This window comes from Sus scrofa, chromosome 1 (genome assembly GCF_000003025.6).
Source record: "Sus scrofa isolate TJ Tabasco breed Duroc chromosome 1, Sscrofa11.1, whole genome shotgun sequence".
NCBI classification, from domain to species: domain Eukaryota; kingdom Metazoa; phylum Chordata; class Mammalia; order Artiodactyla; family Suidae; genus Sus; species Sus scrofa.
In genome coordinates this window covers 113980640-113997633 of record NC_010443.5, presented here as the reverse complement: position 1 = coordinate 113997633, position 16994 = coordinate 113980640, and the positions used below count along the sequence as shown (strand labels likewise).

At 37.5% G+C, this 16994-nt stretch overlaps 1 protein-coding gene across 3 annotated transcripts in view; it reads right to left on the bottom strand.

Annotated features, from left to right (window-relative positions):
* Positions 1-16994, bottom strand: part of ALDH1A2 (aldehyde dehydrogenase 1 family member A2) — a 104338-nt gene that overhangs the window by 39426 nt on the left and 47918 nt on the right. For all 3 annotated transcript variants that reach the window (XM_021094606.1, XM_021094598.1, XM_021094609.1), the window contains 3 exons: positions 10463-10524; positions 8228-8356; positions 8004-8117 (listed from right to left, as the gene is read on the bottom strand). In XM_021094606.1, coding sequence (XP_020950265.1) covers positions 8004-8117; positions 8228-8356; positions 10463-10524 — 305 coding nt within the window. The remainder of the gene's footprint in view (positions 1-8003; positions 8118-8227; positions 8357-10462; positions 10525-16994) is intronic.

Genomic DNA, 16994 nt, shown 5'->3' with positions numbered 1-16994 from the left:
CCAATGAAATTCAAATGGAAAAAAAAAAAACAAAGAAAACTATATAGAAGTACATAATAATCAAATTGTTAAAACCAGTAAAAAGGAAATATTTTAAAAGTAGCCAGAGGGGGGGAAAAACTATATACAGTAAAGCAAAGATAAGAATGACAGATAACTTCTTACCAGAAACAGCACAAGTCAGAAAAAAAAAAACAAAACAAAACAAAACAGAATGACATCTTTCAAGTGCTGAAATTCAGACAGACAGAAGCTGAGAGAATCTGTTACTAACAGACCTGCACTATGAGAAATGTTAAAGATAGATCTTTATACAGAAGGAAGATGATATCAGAAAGAAACATGGACCAAAAAACAAAAAGAAGGGGGTCAGAAATGGCAAGTATGTGAATAAATTTAAAATAATTTTTTTTCCTAATTAAAAATTTTTTAAAAGACAGCTGAATTTTTAAAACAAAAAGTGGCAATTTACTGTGTGGTATATAACATAAATAATAGTGAATCATAGAACAATAGCATGAAGGATAGGATAAGAATTCTATTGTTTCATTATTACGTTACATCAGTAACATAATACTTTAAAATGGTAGACTGTGATTAAGATGCATATTTTAATTACTAAAGCAATCACTTTAAAAAGAGGCTTAACTATTAATCCAAAATAAGAGAAAAAATGGAATACTTGAATCACTCAACATAAGGCAAAAAAAGAAGGAAAGGAAAAAAAACAGATGGGACAAGTAGAAAGCAAAAATCAAGATGGGATATTCAAACTCAAATCAGCAATTCATTAAATATTGATGGTACCCTAAGTGGGTGCATTTTACTGTATGTAAATTATACTTCAATAAAATCTTTTTAAAAGTTACTAAAAATGTAAATGGCAAAACGGATTTAAACCCAGGCAGCTTGGAAACACGTACTTACGTTCTTACTGATTCACTATGACACTTCTAGCCTGACCTAAAAGATTAAGTTGACCTTTCAATATAACTTTCTTTTTTGTTTTTGGCTGTACCATGTGGCAGTTCCCAGGACAGGGATCAAATTTGTGCCACAATAGTGACAATGCCAGATCCTTAACCTGCTGAGCCACCAGGGAACTCCCTTCAATATAACTTTCCAATATACAGCTTTGAAAAAAAAAAGTGCTCAGTTTTTAAACTGAAACATCCTTGGAAGAAAAAGTTAAATTCCTATAAATTAATTATTCAAGAAAATCCTAAGACCTAAATGATGACAATAGTGATAAACAGTATAGGACAAATAGATGAAGAAATTTATATCATGTTCCTAAATGGGAAGTCAATCTTGTAGAGAGTGCTCCTAGCCACTCAGAGAAGAAAAAGAAACAAAAGGAATCCAAATTGGAAAGGAAGAAGTAAAACTATGACTATTTGCAGATGACATGATACTATACCTAGAAAATACTAAAGACACTACCAAAAACTGTTAGAGCTCACCGATGAATTTGGCAAAGTTGCAGGATACAAAATTAATACACAGAAATCAACTGCATTTCTATATAGTAACAACAAAATATCAGAAAATGAAATTAGGGAAACAATCCCATTTACCATCACATCAAAAAAAATAAAATAATTAGGAATAAACCTACCTAAAGAGACAAAAGACCTGTACTCTGAAAACTATAAGATGCTGATGAAAGAAATCAAAGATGACACAAACAGATGGAAAGATATATCATGCTCTTGGATTGGAAAAGACAATATTATCAAAATGACTATACTACCCAAGGCAATCTACAGATTCAATGCAATCCCTATCAAATTACCAAGGACATTTTTCGCAGAACTAGAACAAAATATTTTAAAGTTTGTTTGGAAGCACAAAAGACCCAGACAAGCCAAAGCTATCCCCAGGAAGAAAAATGGAGCTGGAAGAATCAGGATCCCTGACTTTAGACTATATTACAAAGCTATAGTCATCAAATCTGTATGGTACCAGCACAAAGATGGAAATATAGATCAGCAGAACAGGATAGAAAGCCCAGAATTAAACCCACACACCTACAGTCAACTAATCTATGACAGAGGAGGTAAGAATATACAATGGAGAAAAGACAGTCCCTTCAATAGTGGTGCTGGGAAAACTGAACAGCCACATGTAAAAGAATGAAATTAGAACACTTCCTACACCATACACAAAAATAAATTCAAAATGGATTAAAGACCTAAATATAAGACCAGATACCATAAAACTCTTAGAGGAAAACATAGGCCAAACACTCTCTGACATAAACCACAGCAACATCTTCTCAGATCTACCTCCTGGAGTAACAACAATAAAAACAAATATAAACAAATGGGATTTAACTAAACTTAAAAGTTTCGGCACAGTAAAGGCAACACTAAAAACAAAAAGAAAAAACAAAAAGACAACCCACAGATTGGGAGAAACTATTTGCAAATGAAGTGACTGACAAGGGATTAATCTCCAAAATTTATAAACACCTTCTGCAGCTCAATACCAAAAAAACAAACAACCCCATCCAAAAATGGGCAGTAGATCTAAACAGACAATTCTCCAAAAGAAGACATACAGATGGCAAAAAAAAAAAAAAACCAAAACACACGAAAAGACATCACTAATTATTAGAGAAACATCACTAATTATCACTAGTTACTAATTATTAGAGAAATGCAAATCAAAACCACTATGAGGTACCACCTTACACCAGCCAGAATGGCCATCATCAAAAAATCTACAAACAATAAATGCTGGAGAGGTGTGGAGAAAGGGGAACCTATTACACCATTGGTGGGAATGTAAACTGGTGCAACCACTGTGGAAAATCATATGGAGATTCCTTAGAAAACTAAAAATAGAATTACCATTTGATCCAGCAATCCCACTCCTGGGCATCTATTCAGAGAAAACCATGACTCAAAAAAATACATGTACTCCAGTATTCACCGTAGCACTACATACAACAGCCAAGACATGGAAACAACCTAAATGTCCACTGACAGAGGAGTGGCTAAAGAAGAAGCGGTACACATACATAATGGAATATTACTCAGCTATTAAAAGGAAAGAAATAATGGCGTTTGCAGCAACATGGGTGGACCTAGAAATCATCATGCTCAGTAAAGTCAGTCAGACAGTGAGACACCAACATCATATGCTATCCCTTACACGTGGAATCTAAAAGAAGGACACAATGAACTTCTTTGCATAACAGATAACTCACGAACTTTGAAAAACTTATGGCTTCCAAATGAGACAGTTTGCATGGTGGGGTATGGGCTGGGGGTTTGGGATGGAAATGCTGTAACATTTGGTTGTGATGATCACTGTACAACTATAAATGTAATAAAATTCATTGAATAATTTAAAAATAAATAAATTGTGATTTCTGAGATTTAAGAAAAAACTGAAAATACTGGGTTAAATAAAACATATTTTTTTTTGTCTTTTTGCCATTTCTAGGGCTGCTCCCGTGGCATGTGGAGGTTTCCAGGCTAGGAGTTGAATCGGAGCTGTAGCTGCTGGCCTATGCCAGAGCAACAACAGGGGATCTGAGCTGCATCTGCAACCCACACCAGAGCTCACGGCAACGCCAGATCCTTAACCCACTGAGCGAGGCCAGGGATCGAAGCCACAAACTCATGGTTCCTAGTCAGATTCGTTAACCACTGAGCCACAAGGGGAACTCCAAATAAAACATATTATTAAAATTAATTAAACTTTTTTTAAAATGTGCCTAATAGCACACTTTAAAGTACAAATGTTGTTCTCATTATATCTCTACTAGACAGCATTGTTCTAGACCTGCAAATATATTTGTTCAATGGTTATGCTGCGAAGTTCTATTTTAAACACTCTCTTTTTAAATTATCTCTGTTATCTGAATCCAAGACATTTTGTAGTAACCTTTTATAAGAAATCTGTCTAAGCAGACTTGTGACTCAATAAACTATGGCCCATCATTCGCCAAATTAACTTGCTGGCTATTTTAGTATAGCACAGGAGCAAAGAATAGTTTTTGCATTTTTAAATGGTTGAGAAAACTCTGCACAAAGTGGGTATAGAGGGAACATTCCTCAAAGTAACAAAGAGCTTGTACGGTAAGCTCACAGCTGACATCATACTCAGTGGTGAAAAGCTGAAATAGCCAAGACATGGAAACACCCTACATGTCCATCGACAGATGAATGGATTAAGAAGATGTGGTACATATATACAATGGAATAATACTCAGCCATAAAAAAGACAAAATAATGCCATTTGCAGCAACATTGATGGAACTAGAGATTCTCATACTAACTGGGGTAAGCCAGAAACAAAAAGACAAATACCATATGATATCACTTATTTGTGGAATCTAAAATATGGAACAGACGACCTATCTAAACAAACAAACAAAAAAACAGAAAGAGATCATGGCCAAGGAGAGAAGACTTAGGGTTCCTTGGGGGGAAAGGGGAGTGGGATGAATGGGCATTTTGGGGGTTTTTTGGATGCGAACTGTTATATTTGGAATGTATGGGCAGTGGGGCCATATTATACAGCACAGGGAAATGTGTGTGATTGGGCACTTTGCTGTACAACAGAACTTGAAGAAACACTGTAAATCAACTACACTTTGATAGTAATAAAAAAAAAAAAAACCCTGCCATCAAAGTGCAGCCAACAACAACAACAACAAAAAGCTGAAAGGAGGACCACTCTCACCACTTTTATTCAACATGGTATTGGAAATCCTAACCACAGCAATCAGATGAGAAGAAGAAATAAAATGAATCCAAATTGGAAAGGAAGAAGTAAAACTGTGCTTGTTTGCAGATAACATGATACTATACATAGGAAATCCTAAAGGCACCACCAAAAAGAATACTAGAGCAAAGCTGAAGGACACAAAATTGATATACAGAAATCTGTTGCATTTCTATACACTAACAATGAACTATCAGAAAAAGAAATTAAAGAAACAACTGCATTTATAATTGCATCAAAAAGAATAAAATACCTAGGAATAAACCTAACTAAGAGGATAATTCAGAAAACTGTGAGACTCTTAGGAAAGAAATTGAAGATGACACAGATGGAAAAACGCACTGTGTTAACAGATTGAAATAATTAATATTATTGAAATGACCATTCTACCCAGGGTATCTACAAAGTCAAATGCAATTTCTATCAAAAAGCCAATGGTATTTTTCACAGAATTAGAATAATCTTTTCTTTTTTTTTTTTTTTTAGGGTCACACCTGCAGCATATGGAATTTCCCAGGCTAGGGATTGAATCCAAGCTGCAGCTGTTGGCCTACACCACAGCCACAGCAATTCCAGATCTGAGCTGCATCTGCGACCTAAGCCACAGCTCATGGCAATACTGGATCCTTAACCCATTGAGCAAGACCAGGGATTAAACCCGCATCCTCATGGATTCTAGTCAGATTTGTTTCCTCTGAGCCACAATGGGAACTCCAGAACAAATAATCTTCATGTTTGTAAGGAAATACAAAAGATGCCACATAGTCTGAAAAAAAATCTTAATAACAGAGCTAAAGGTATCATGCTCCTGACTTCAGGTTATACAACAAAGCTACAGTCATCAAAAGTCATATAGGCAGTACAAAACTGACACAAAAACAGACTCACAGATCAATGCAACACAATAGAGAGCCCGCAAATATACCCATGCACTTATGGTGAATTAATCTATAACAAAAGAAGCAAAGATAGCCAATGGGGAAAAGACAATTTGTTTAATAAGTGGTGCTGGAAAAACTGGACAGCTACTTGAATAAGAATGAAATTAGAACATTTTCTCATATAACATATGAAAATAAATTCAAAATGAAGACCTAAATGTGAGACCAGAAACATAAAACTCCTAGAAGAAAGTGTAAGTAGACATTGTTGGACATAAATCATAGAAATTATTATTTTGGATCTGTTTTCTAAGGCAAAGGAAACAAAAGCAAAAATAAACAAGACTTAATTGTAAACTTAAAAGCTTTTGCAGAGCAAAGGAATTGTTAACAAAATGAAAAGACAACATACTAAATGGGAGAATTATTTGCAAATTATATGACCAATAAGGGATTGATATATTAAATATAAAGCAGATCATAAACACAATATCAAAAATACAAGCAACCTGGGAGTTCCCTTCATGGCTCAGCGGTTAACAAACTCTACTAGGATCCATGAGGATGCAGGTTAAATCCCTGGCCTCGCTCAGTGGGTTAAGGATCTGGCATTGCTGTGAGCTGTGGTGTAGGTCGCAGACGCAGCTTTGATCCTGCGTTGCTGTGGCAGTGGAGTAGGCCGGCAGCTGTAGTTCTGATTCCACCCCTAGCCTGGGAACTTCCATATGCTGTGGGTATGGCCCTAAAAAGCAAACAAAACCCAAAAAAAGAAAAAACAAGCAACCTGTTACAAATGGCCAGAAGACCTGAACAGACATTTTTCCAAAGAAGACATACAGAGGGCCAATAGGCACATGAAAAGATGTTCAACATCACTAATCATCAAAAAGACCATAAATAACAAATGTTGGAAAGGATGTGGAGAAAAAGGAACCCTTGTACACTGTTGGTGGGAATGTAAATTGGTATAGCCACTTTGGAAAACAGTATAAAGGTTCCTCAAAGAACTAAAAACAGAGTTACTATATGATCTAGCAATCCCACTCCTGGCTATATATCTGAAGAAAATGAAAACATTAATTCAAAAAGACACACGCACCCTAATGTTCATAGCAGCATTATTTATGACAGACAAGATATGGAAGTAACCTGTGTCCACTGACAGATGAATGGATAAAAAATATGTTCTATATATTCACACACACACAATGGAATACTACTCAGCAATAAAAAAAATAAATTTTTGCCATGTGCAACAACATGGATGGACCTGAAGGCTATCATGCTTAGTGAAATAACCAGAAAGAGAAAGATAAACACTTATCACTTATATGTGGAATATAAGAAATAAAACAAAGAAACAAAATCACGGATACAGAGAACAAACTAACAGTCACCAGTGGGAGGAAAGAATGGGAGAGGGGCAAGATGAGGAAAGGGGATTGAAAGGTACAAACTATTATATATGAAACAAATAAACTAGAAGGATATACTGTACAACACGGAATGCAGCCAATATTTTATAATGACTTTAAATAGAGCATAACTTATAAACATTTTGAATCACTGTGTTGTATACCTGAAAACTAATACAATATTGTAAATCAACTATACCTCAATAAAAAGTGAATACATAAAAATCAAAAGAAGGTTAATATCTTAATCTTGTAGAAGTTACATGAAATTCAAATTTCAGTATCTTTAATTATAGTTTTACGGGCCTGTAGCTGTGTTCAGCTTATACATTACCCATGGCTACTTTGCACCACAGGGACAGAAGTGAGTAGTTGCAACAGACACCGTATTGCTGGTAAAGTCTATGATATTTGCTATCTGGCCTTCTACAGGACGTTTGCCGACCTCTACTCTGTATCACCCCTTATGGCACATGGGTACATATAGCTGCATCTACAGGATTGGATGACACAATGAGAAGAGAAAGCCATTTTCATTTCTACCAGAGATTAATTCAGATCCAACCTTAATTTGCTTCTGTCATTACTGTTCTTGATTCAAGAAAGTAATCAGAACACCAGCTTCTAGGACAGACTTTTCTGGGACAATTTGTTTGCTTGTTTGTTTTTGCCTCTGATGATGTGTTCCTTTTATTTCAAAATACAATAGAGTTTTGTTTCTCTGGAACAGGTTCCACACAAATGGCATACCAAAAAGCTCAGAGGTCTGTGGCATAAAATGGTCAATGTACCCCTTTACTGCGACATTCATCAGTGTTCTAGCTATGATACCAATGCTGCCCTTTGAGAGACCTTGGGTACTCACTGATCTATTGGTGTTCAGCCTATGAGTAACATTTTCAGTTCTCTTAAACCTTCTACTCACTTGCAGCACTGTTCTTCAAGCTATGGTTTCTCAGGCACCTACCTCGGTAGACCCTGTGAACGCAATCTTGTCTATGCCAACGTGAGAAGCTATTGCTGCCCCGGCCGTTGGCCCGTATCCTGGCAAAATATTGATGACTCCTGGTGGAAAGCCAGCCTAACAAAACAGAATTGGAGGAAACGTGGCTTGTGAAAGCTGATGAAGCACATTAAATCAGATATGCTCCAGTAGGCCCCAACTGTACTCCCGAAGTCAGTTTCCCTTACCTCCTTGATGAGAGCTCCCATGTAGAGCGCGCTGAGTGGTGTTTGTTCTGCTGGCTTAATAACTACTGTATTGCCACAGCACAGAGCTGGAGCAATTTTCCAGGCAAACATCAGCAGGGGGAAGTTCCACTGAAAAGGAAAAACTCAAGGTTGATAGATGGAAAAATATTCTTCCATTATTTTGTTTTCAAGCTGTGACTTCTCAGATTTCTCAGACTAGTCCTCAACATAAATCTTGTTCCACCACAGAGTATAGATGTTTGGATTTTTTAATTACTTCATTAAGAACAGAATAGGATTGACCTTGAAAATCTCTTTCTCTCTGGTCAGCAAAGTACTATTTTCTAGCTATCCAGGAAAAAAAAAAAAATCTCACAGTGAAAAGGGAGTCTTTGTTTTGGTTTTTCATTGTTATTTTATATGGTTTTAAAGTTAGACTTTAGTTCCAGTAAGTTTGTGTGTATGAAAACTTTTTCTTCATTTGTGATTTTATACCAGGATTTAAGACTGGGTTTAAAAGCGCTTCAGAGTGGAAAACCTAGAAGGTCAATGATTATTTCAAAGTAGCACCTTTTCTTTATATACATGTGTTGTCACAAAACACATGATTACAAAAATGAAGTGTATCTACTGGTGAGTATGCCAAAATTTTAGTTTGTCTCCTTGCCATTGCGAAATAAGCTAACAGAGACTAAGAATATATGTGAGTATCTGAGTCTGAGGCCTAAAATGGTTTAAACTGATTTAAAAAGGATATTAAGCTTGTATCGTCATAAGTGTAGGCCTGAATCTCAGTACTATCAGGTGTCATTGATAATTTCATTAAGAAAGAAAACAGAAATCCTGGTCCCCTGGCTTCAGCCCCTGACCACAATGTGTTTCTGCCTGAAGCATCTCAGCTGCCATCCTTGAAAGAGTCTCACTGGCCCTGGCAAGCCTGCAAAAATATACAAGTGTCTTGCCTTCACCAAACACCCAATTTCTTTTCCCCTTAGTTGTTTATAAACTTGGGAGTCCACAGCAATGTTTTAATTCCATCTACAGTATATAAATCTCAGAGTGCAGTAATTGAGCTAGAGCTGGCTGACAAGCAGCTCTTGTCCTGTCAGTGAAAGCTGCAGCTCCGAGAGTCTGGGGAAGGGCCGTAACAATAGGTTTGAGTTCCTGCAATTAAAGTGACAGACCTCATCCCTGCTCTGATCCAAGTAGGATTTCCCTGGGTGGCTTAGGAGCAGAAGAACTTAAACCAAATCTCTCATCTTCCTTTTTCAGTCTGTAATAAATTTCAGAATGATAATCCAGAGCTTGCAATCATTAAAATATTAATACTTCTCAAAAATCTTTGGCTCCCAAAGCCAAAGACTATCTTTAATTATTATTATTATTATTATTTGGCTGCACTTGCAGCAGGTGGAAGTTCCTGGGCCAAGGACTAAACCTGAGCCACAGCAGTGACAATGCTGAATCATTAACTGCTAGGTCACCGGGGACCTCCCATTCTCCTATATTTTGAGAAGAGAAAAATTCTTGTCTATACTGTGAGAATTTAAATTGATCCTCCTCTGAAATCCTTGCCAGAATGATTAGCTAGTCATGTTAGAAGATTCGATGATGTTTTGTATAGTGCCAAGGCTGTGTATGAGAGAGACGGGGAAAAAAGACAATGTTTAATGTTTCAATCCAAACACTGAACACTACATCTATTTCCCTTTACAAGACACACAACAGCCCGGCATGGTTTCAATTATGACTGTGATGTTAATTGTACTGCCGTGTCTTCTGTAGAGTCTTCTATCTAGATTCTGGTGAAAAGAAACAGTGGGAAAGAATGGGATTGAAAGACCTTATAAAACAATATGCCTGGAAAAATGGTGAGTCACAGTTCTAAAAAATAAACAAGCAAATATAACAAAGAATTAATTTTCCATAAGCAGAACAGACATCCATAACCGAAGGAAGGTTATTAATACACAGGGCTTTGCTTTGCTTTGCTTATTTTAATCATGAGAATTCCATGACTTGAGAACTCAACTCCTGGTAACGGAGCTGAAACCCTATTAACCTGTTCAAATAAGCATTTGCAGGGAGGCTGTTAAAGATATGTCAACAACATGAGCTCAGTTTTTTTTTCCCCCAGTAATGGAAAACACACATTGCTGAAGTCCATGTTTTATGTATCTTTAAGAGAACTGCTTCAAATGAAAATAAATATGAGCCGTGAGGAGATCCACTCACCGGGATGATCTGTCCACACACTCCAATGGGTTCGTGTCTTGTGAAGGTAAAATAATCTCCATCTGAAAGAAATGAACACGGTCACTATCGGAGAGGTCAGACTAGAAGAAAAGAATGCAGAGGGAGAACTTGGGGGCAGCAAGAAGTAGATATAACTTGAAAAAACCTATTTTTTTGATGGTTCCTATTCAACTGTGTATGAAAACTTGGCAAAGGGTTTCTCCAGATGCGGATGGTTCCCAGACACTAAAACAGTACTGATGAGAGGAACCTGAAGGGAAAAATGAAGGACAAGTTTATGACACTAGATGCAGTACTGGCAGTGGAGGGTGGGGAAGAGACAGAGGGGGGAGCCTGGAAACTGGAAAATACTAAGTGTTAAATATTGATATGTACTTATATATAGAACAGTTAATTGAGTTAAAAGTTGAGGCATCTCAAGATTTTAAATAGTTTTCTGAAAGTATAAAACAAAGAGAACTAAGTAAAATGCTATTGGATACATTTAAAATGCTGAGTAATATTCTATTATATATATGTATACACATACCTATATAACCATATTATACATATATTTATGTATATTATATACAATATATATTATACATATTATATACTATATATATTATACATATTACATACTATATATATTATACACACACACACACACACACACACATCACATCTTCTGTATCCATTCCTCTGTTGATGGACATTTAGGCTGCTTCCGTGTCTTCGCCATTGTAAATGGTGCTGCAATGAACATTGGGATGTGTGTATCTTTTTGAATTTTGGTTTCATCTGGATAATGCTCAGGAGTGGGACTGCTAGAACATACGAACTCTATTTTTAGTTTTTTAAGGACACTCCATACTGTTTTCCAAAGCGGTTGTTACCAACTTACACTTCCACCACTTGAGGTGAAGGTTCTCTTTTCTCCACACCCTCTCCAGGATTTTTATTTGTAGGTTTTCTGATGACAGCCATTCTGACTGGTGTGAGATGATCCCTCATTGTGGTTTTGCTTTCCTTTTCTATAGAATAATCTCACAAGCTACCAGTTCTAAATGGTATGCTATATGGTGCTTCTCAAATTATATGTGTATACAAAGCACCTAGAGATCTTGTTAAAATGAGGATTCTGAATCCTTAAGTCTGGGTGGGACCTAATGCTGCCTCTGATCTACGGCACATTCCAAGCAGTCAGGGTAAAGGGAAGTCCATGGGTATGATGACAACCTACAGTTGCTGATTCCATTCCTACTTACTTTTTGCCTCCCTGATAACTACTGATTTGCCTAAAAGGAGTCTGAAATGGAGAAGAACCTAAACAATGTTTTTAACACTTTTAAAACAGGAAAATAAGAACAAAAACATATATACACCTATAGAACCTTACAAATATTTTCACATTTTTGCCTCACTTCCTGTGTATTATTATAAGGATTTTATAGCTAGAGAAAATATGGCATAGAAAGGTTAAGTCTAAAGTGATATAACTGTTGAGTTGTGGTTCCTGGGCTTGAATCTGGATCATCAGACTTCAAGTTTATTTCCCTTAGAAACATATTAAAGGCTTTTTTGTAAATAAGGTGTTGGATTGAGATGGCTATCACGAACAATGGAATCAGAGCATAATGTAAAGGAGTGCAGATGGAGTGGGGGTTGGAAGACAACTGTTTTGTGAATGGTTAGGCTAGTTCTTGGAGGATGTGGTATGTGGGCACTTCTGTATATTATGTTATAAAGGGAATGCCACAGAGCAATAGCCCTCCTCTCAGGTGGGTGTGCCCAGGGCTGAGTCCCTCTTCATCCAGGATGAGTCGACTCCAAGGTTACTTCTCTCTCTCTCTCTCTCCTATATCTAAGATGATAAATAATAAGTACTCCTCTATGCTTAAAAGAAAATTATAGCCCATTTCCCCATCTTTCATGTTAACAATACTCTCTAAATATGGCAAGATGATTTAAATCATTGTTCTCTAGCTTTGTGCTATAAAGTTTATTAACTTGATGTAGAAAAAAAAAATTCCATCCAAACTCAGATACTTCAATTTAGGCTACAATGATCTTAGGTCTTCTTACCAAATATGAGGCATTACAACCAAGGCTCAGACTTAGCAAGAATGGACTGCATTTGATGAAAATATCAAATAATCTTCTGGATGTCACATTCTGAGGCAACAAGTTAGAATACAACTATGGTGCCGAAAACTAAAGAGAAGAGACATCAGGACAGAAATACTAAATCATGTGTGTAGGACTTTTCACCTCTCAGCCTCTTTTCCATTTCACTCAAAAGAGTAAAAAACATGGCTAGGACTTCCAATACTACGTTGAATAAAAGTGGTGAGAATGGACATCCTTGTCTTGTTCCAGACTTGCGGTTGCCAAGGGGGAGGGGGAGGGAGAGAGATGGACTGGGAGTCTGGGGTTAATAGATGTAAACTATTATCTCTGGAGTGGATAAGCAATGAGATCCTGCTGTATAGCACAAGGAACTATATCTAGTCACTTGTGATGAAACATGATGGAGGATAATATGAGAAAAAGTATGTGTGTGTGTGTGTGTGTGTGTTTGTGTGCGCGCGCGCGCACGCGACTGGGTCACTTTGCTGTACGGTAGAAAATTGACAGAACACAGTAAACCATATAATTGAAAATATAAAAATCATTCAAAAAAGTAAAAAATAGAGAGTAATAGAAACTGTTCTTAAAAAGAGTTTAAGACACACCGAAAGACACACCGAAAGACAAAGTTCCCACCGTGGAACAGTGGAAATGAATCCAAAAAGGAGCCATGAGGTTGCAGGTTCGATCCCTGGCCTCACTCAGTGGGCTAAGGATATCTGGTGTTGCCATGAGCTGTGGTGTAGGTCACAGACGCGGCTCAGATACCATGTTGCTGTTGCTGTGGCTCTGGCGTAGGCTGGCAGCTACAGCTCCAATTAGACCCCTAGCCTGGGAACCTCCATATGCTGCGGGTGTGGCCCTAGAAAAGGCAAAAAGAAAAAAAGACAAACCAAAGACAACTTCTCTGATGTATTTTTATATCTGTGTTATACATCCTTAATGAAGAATTCAGAAATATTAAAATTAAAAACTTTTTCACTATAAACTTGGTTAAGCTATGGATCCACTTTTATTGAATATGTATAGACTGAGGCATCTCTAGAATTATACTGAGTCTACAACCCTAGAGATGAGTTATAGAAAAGCCTCTTCCATATTTGTGAATGTTGAGCCACTGTTCCATGCTTTCTGATGCGGGCTCATTTAATTGTACCAGAGAGATAGATGGCAATTACTTAGTTAACCAGAATAATTTAATTATTTGGATTATTCCTTCAGAGTAAACATTACTTCTTAAAGCAAATTTTATAGTTGCTTGAAAAAATTTTTTTGTAGAATTACTATACTCATAAGAATGTATGGCACCGATACAATCCATAACACAAAAACTAGATAGAGTGTGATTAGCCAATATGTATAGTCAGTGAAATCAGAAAAATCTGAGATGTGCCAGAAATCGAGGTGAAATTTATCAAACACAGACCTCAAGAAATAGCTCCCAATTACAACACTAAGAGTGTTTCAAGAACTGCTGCAAATTTTATATCTGTTATACATCCTTTTTATATCTGTGTTATACTAAAAAAATGAGTATTTTTAATAACACAGAAATCTGTAAAAGAATTCAATGAATGGATGGCCATCTTCTAATCTCTAATTTGTATAAACAATTACCATTCAAGAACCAGCAACTCTTTTGGTGACTCTGGTATTAGAAAGATCAACTACAATGAACTAGTCCATTATGTCCTCCTAGCAGATTCCTATGTATTGAGACTGAACAGACCTCACTGAACATTTCACAGTTATAATAATAAACTCTATAAATGCCTATACAAACACTGGAGACTCTATAGTAAAGTACAGTGGTGTCAATACTACTTCTCCCAAGAGTCTGCTGGTAGTATCTCAGAAGTTAGACTACATGTTCCTGAGTTGGTTAAGAAGATATCTGAGCCCAACTACTAGTCCATTATGTCATTCTGAAGAAAAAAGGTTACTTTACTTCTCTGGACCTCACAATCTTTTTGGGGGTGGGGGTGGGGTGGGGATGGCATGCTCATGGCATGCATAAGTTCCTGGGCCAGGGATTGAACCTGTGCCACAGCGATGACCTGGGCTACTGCACTGACAATGCTGCACCACAAGAGAATGCTTGGACCTCATATTTCTTTGTCTGAAAAATGAGGAGACCAGCCTTAGGGATCCCTGAGGTCTTCTTTAGCCTCAGCCTCTCAGAGAGGTTACTTACATGTGAAGAAGTCTTTACCGTCTCCTGTCACCAGCAACTCAGATAACTCTACCCACCCAGGGCTCTTCTTCAGTGGGCAGAGCAATAGCTCCTAATTCTCATTCTGAATGAACAATAAGATCTCACCATATGTGTTCTCTGTTGACAACACTAACTTAGATTAAGCTGTTGAAGGCAAAACCTTAGAATTTTTGCACATTTTTAGCCTGTTCTTTAACAGGTAAAGCTGGAAGGGCGTGAAATGGATAAATAATTACAAACGGCATGGGTAGCTTTCTAACCTTTTCTAAATGCTAATGTATCATAAGGCCATTTTTATGTCAAAATTTGGCTTGACATATGGACTACATTCTCTGCTTACATATCACAAAATCAATAAAAACACTTGTTACAGAGAAAAATCACAAGTAATGGAAATCAATTAACCTCCATTTCTCCTTCAGCAAACTGAAAATAAACTTCGTTCCTTCCTCCATCACAAGGAGTTTGTGGACATGAGAGGATGAGAAAGTTTTGATATAGGTTAAAAATAAGCAAAATGGGGAAAGAAACTACTTCCCCTTGAAGGTTGCTATGAGATTAGAGATATTATAATGGGCACAAAGAAAGTGTACAATAAATCATAATAATGATTATTTATCACTGTAATTAGGATATGCTATAGCAGAACGGTCAAGGCATAGGGTTTATGATCTGAAAGAATGGCTCCATTGAGGCATGGCAGGAAATAACAGACAATGTTGTGAAGGGAAAAACGTTAAGACTCTTGTGAATCAAACTAATATTGCATGATTCTGCAATAACATCCAACTGCGGGCCTTGAGTGGGATGTAGTGGATAGGGATGGGAGACACTCTCAATTCAGAGGCAGAAACTGTTGTCTAGTGGATGGCTCCATAGCGGTTAGGCCACAAGCCTTTTCTCCTTCTCCCAACTATTCCAGAGGGAGGCTACCCTTCAGGAGGAGGGGGAAATGTACACACTTGCTCTCTCCAACTGATTATCAATTATGTAGTCAAAATCTCTCTTCTTTAATTATTTATTGTTAATAATTTAAAATTTTAGGAGTTCCTGTTGTGGCTCAGCAGAAATGAATCCGACCAACATCTATGAGGACACAGGTTCGATCCCTGGCCTCGCTCCATGGGTTAAGGATCTGGCATTGCCGTGAGCTGGGGTGTAAGGTCGCAGATGGGGCTTGGACCTGGAGTTGCTGTGGCTGTGGGCCAGTGGCTACAGCTCCAATTCGACCCCTAGCCTGGGAACCTCCATATGCCACAGGTGTGGCCTTAAAAAGACAAAAATAAATAAATAAGTAAATAAAATTTTAAAATGCAATTTCGATCAAGGTACTCCTTTACTTAAATGATTCAGTGACTCACCTCTTCTGTGAAATAGAACTTCTGGCATGGTTTCCCCAGGCCCAGAGCCCCGCTGTCTTCTAAATGTGCATATACTTCAGATCCACCAGCACCTTACCCTCCTCCCTCCATGCTTCACACAGGCTATTACCACCTCTGGTGATGCCACCACCTCCTTGTTCACTTACCTGCCCTTCAGGTATCACTGTGTACATTCCACTCCCTTCTCCAGGAAGCCTTGACACTGGGTGAGATGACTAGCCTACAGAGTTCCACTCAACTCCGTGCTTCCATACTATACACTCAGTATAGTGTAGCTGCCGGCTAGTTTTCCCTACTATTCTGTGGGCATCTTACTTACTCAACTTTGTAACCCCAGTGCTGAACACAGGACCTGAGACAGCAGGTGCTCAAAAAAAAAAGAAAAAGAAAAAAGGTCTGCTGAATGAACGGATGTAGGAAGGAATGAGGGGATGATTGAGAGACTGAGGTTGATGCCTGGTAGTGCAGATGAAGGAAGGTCTCTTCCCATTCGGAGGCAGACTGCCGAGCCTTCCTGACGGGGAGAAGTCCAAGAGACAACAGCAGCGTAATTCTCACCACTCTTCCTGATTCTTATCCTTTAGTATCAGGGATGCTAAGCTGGATGCACCATGGAGTGTGCTTCAATGTAAAAAGTAGTCTTATACGTAAAAAAAAAAAAAAAAAAAACTTTCGGGTTTATCTTTATGGGTGACCAGACAGAGCTGTGCTTTCCAACCCTGTATTTCCTCTAGGAGCAATGGTTCAGTGTTTACTAACTCAGTGTCTACGCCAACTTTACAGAACATAACTATCATGAAAAATG